The following is a 2,449-nucleotide window of genomic DNA, read 5'->3' on the forward strand; positions in this document are numbered from 1 at the left end:
AGAACCTTCGCCCTCCTCCTCCTCACTTCCATGTGCAAATCAGAGCCGGCTCTTTGAATACCGTGTGTAACCAGAAGCAAATGTTAGAAATATTTCCAGAGCAAATCACTCTGATCTCAAATGTCAAAAAGCTCTGAGACTCCAACCACCATTTCTCCAGTTACCTGTCTGGTAATCTTGTTATTTGTTTGTTCATCTTAAAAGGAGACGTTCCTCCTACTGGTTTCTTTCTTTCTTTTTTAGCCCTGATATACCTGCAGGTGAAGTTATTGGGTTAAAATCTCCCTCAGATGGACGGCCATATAAATCCACTTATAATACCAGGAAGTAACACTGGTAACTTCACCAGTAACTATCTCGGGATCTGGAGGTTCCCCGGAGATATAAATAGATTGGTCCATCTCCGGACCCCCGGTTCTGATCCTGAAAAATAATAACATTATTTTGAGTGGATCGCTCCTTTAAGAAGAAACCTTCCTTGTTTCACAACTTATGTTATCATCAAAAATATATATCTTTATTCTTGTCAGAACGTTACCTCCCAGATCCCATTGTTTCATGTGCTGCAATATACTGTATTCTGTGTCTAATTAGAAGTGGGCGCTTATCATTCCATGGCTGCCCCCGGGAACACCTGTCTGGGGTGAGAATGGTTAATGGGTGTACACAGCGGGTAAGTCTTTATTTGCTCCGCCAGGTGCATTATGGTGATATATTGTACGTTATCACGGCAACTGAATCCGGTGGAAACCCTGAGATAGTATGCATTGTAACACAATATGTTCTGCATGACACCGCAGTGGGCATTGATGCTCGAGGGATTGTGTACTTTACTGCGTGTGCTGGTAATGCCATGTGCATGGATATTGCAACCACCTCCCAACCTTTCTCTGTCCCCATGGCTTATCCCAAGCGTTCTGAGGCTACTCTTTCTTTCCAACCAGCGCTTGACCTTGAAATGAAATAACATGTCCACACTTTTGATCAAAACAACATTTATTTGGAGAGTGAAAGAATTGTGTTGTTATTTTTCCCTGCACGCTTCCTGCCGTCGCATTATATAGTGACAGGAAGAATATAGATATACATAACTACATATTAAAATAGTGTACACAGCAAGATAACATGAACATTTCCTCAAGGTCACAAAGCGTAGGATTTCATAGAGAATTCAATATGAGATCCATTGGGAAGACATTTAAGATACTGTAGACAAGCAACCAGGACTTTGAAAATGTCTTCACCGTACCCAACATTGCAGAAAAATAACCAAGTCGTTGGCTACCAGTCTGCAAAGCCCGTTAACATTTAGCAAAGCAGAGAAATCTTCTTAATGCCTTCTTCAGTTTGGGGTTCCCTGGAATGAGGATCAGGGACTGTGAGATGGTGAACCCCATTATCAAAGCCCAACATAAAACATACCCAGGGCTGTCAACTGGGAACACATTTGTTATGAGAAGCGTCTCTGCTATGTTGAATACCAGGTAAGAAAGGAGCAGGGACATTTTTGTATTGGCTGCCCCTATATGAGCTTTTAGATTAGGCTTGCTAAAACCTGAAGCATTCTCCTTCATGTTGACCACATGTTGACAGAGTGAGACAAGGATCAGGGCAATTGAGAGGACCACAAGAAGGAAGGGACAAATGACAACCAGAAAACCAGTAGTGCCTGCATAGGGAAGACTCCATCTTATCTCAATGTCATCCACACTGTAGTTTGCTGTTGTGTTCCCAGGAAGAACTATGTAGATATTCCAGATAGCAGGCAAAGCGAGACCCACGGATCCCACCGCTGACCCCAGCAGAACCCATGGCACTATACTGGAAATATGTTGTTTCAACCAGATAAAGAGATGAGTGTTGAGGTTTACTATTTTTATACAGTAGTAAACACAGAGCCAAGTGGTAAACCAGGAGCTGCAGGATATAAGGAGGACAATACCTGGGCAAAAGAAAAGATAGATATTCTTAGTGAAATACAGATCCCGGAACGCAATGAAGATAATGTTATCCACTGTGGTGGAGCACTGGAAGCAGATGTTAGAGATTCCAAGAGACGTCAGTATCAGGTCACAACGGTTGAACTTTCGACCCTTGAACCAGTTCAATAGATTCACCAGCACGATGAAGAGAGTGGAAAGGATGCCTAGAAGAGACCCAACTGCTATGAAAAATAAGATGATGCACATGTGCATGGGAGGCATTTTGATCAGTTCCTTGTCCTCCACCTCTCAGATCTTCTGATGAGTTTCCTTGGAAAGAGAGTGCAAGGTGACTCGTTACTTTCCTAAAGGTCTTTCAGAGAGGAATAGATGCTGCTTTTAGAGGAGGTGGTTCAGATCAAATGGGATCGTGTGATACACAAAGTGGGTTGCTTTAACTAAGAGAACTAATTTGCATGGAAGGAGAGGATATGCAAACATGGAAGTTTGTCATGTGTCTATTGTGA

General features: G+C 42.5%; 1 protein-coding gene across 1 annotated transcript; it reads right to left on the reverse strand.

The window, feature by feature from the left end:
- Positions 1-1,301: 1,301 nt before the first annotated feature.
- Positions 1,302-2,204, reverse strand: LOC142462903 (taste receptor type 2 member 7-like). Its single transcript, XM_075565117.1, has one exon. It carries the CDS (start codon positions 2,202-2,204, stop codon positions 1,302-1,304), a length of 903 nt encoding a protein of 300 aa, XP_075421232.1.
- Positions 2,205-2,449: the final 245 nt, after the last annotated feature.

This window comes from Ascaphus truei, chromosome 11 (assembly GCF_040206685.1).
Source record: "Ascaphus truei isolate aAscTru1 chromosome 11, aAscTru1.hap1, whole genome shotgun sequence".
NCBI classification, from domain to species: domain Eukaryota; kingdom Metazoa; phylum Chordata; class Amphibia; order Anura; family Ascaphidae; genus Ascaphus; species Ascaphus truei.

Coding starts and splice junctions, on each gene's coding strand:
- LOC142462903 (XM_075565117.1), bottom strand. CDS start 2,204: ATGCCTCCCATGCACATGTGCATCATCTTATTTTTCATAGCAGTTGGG.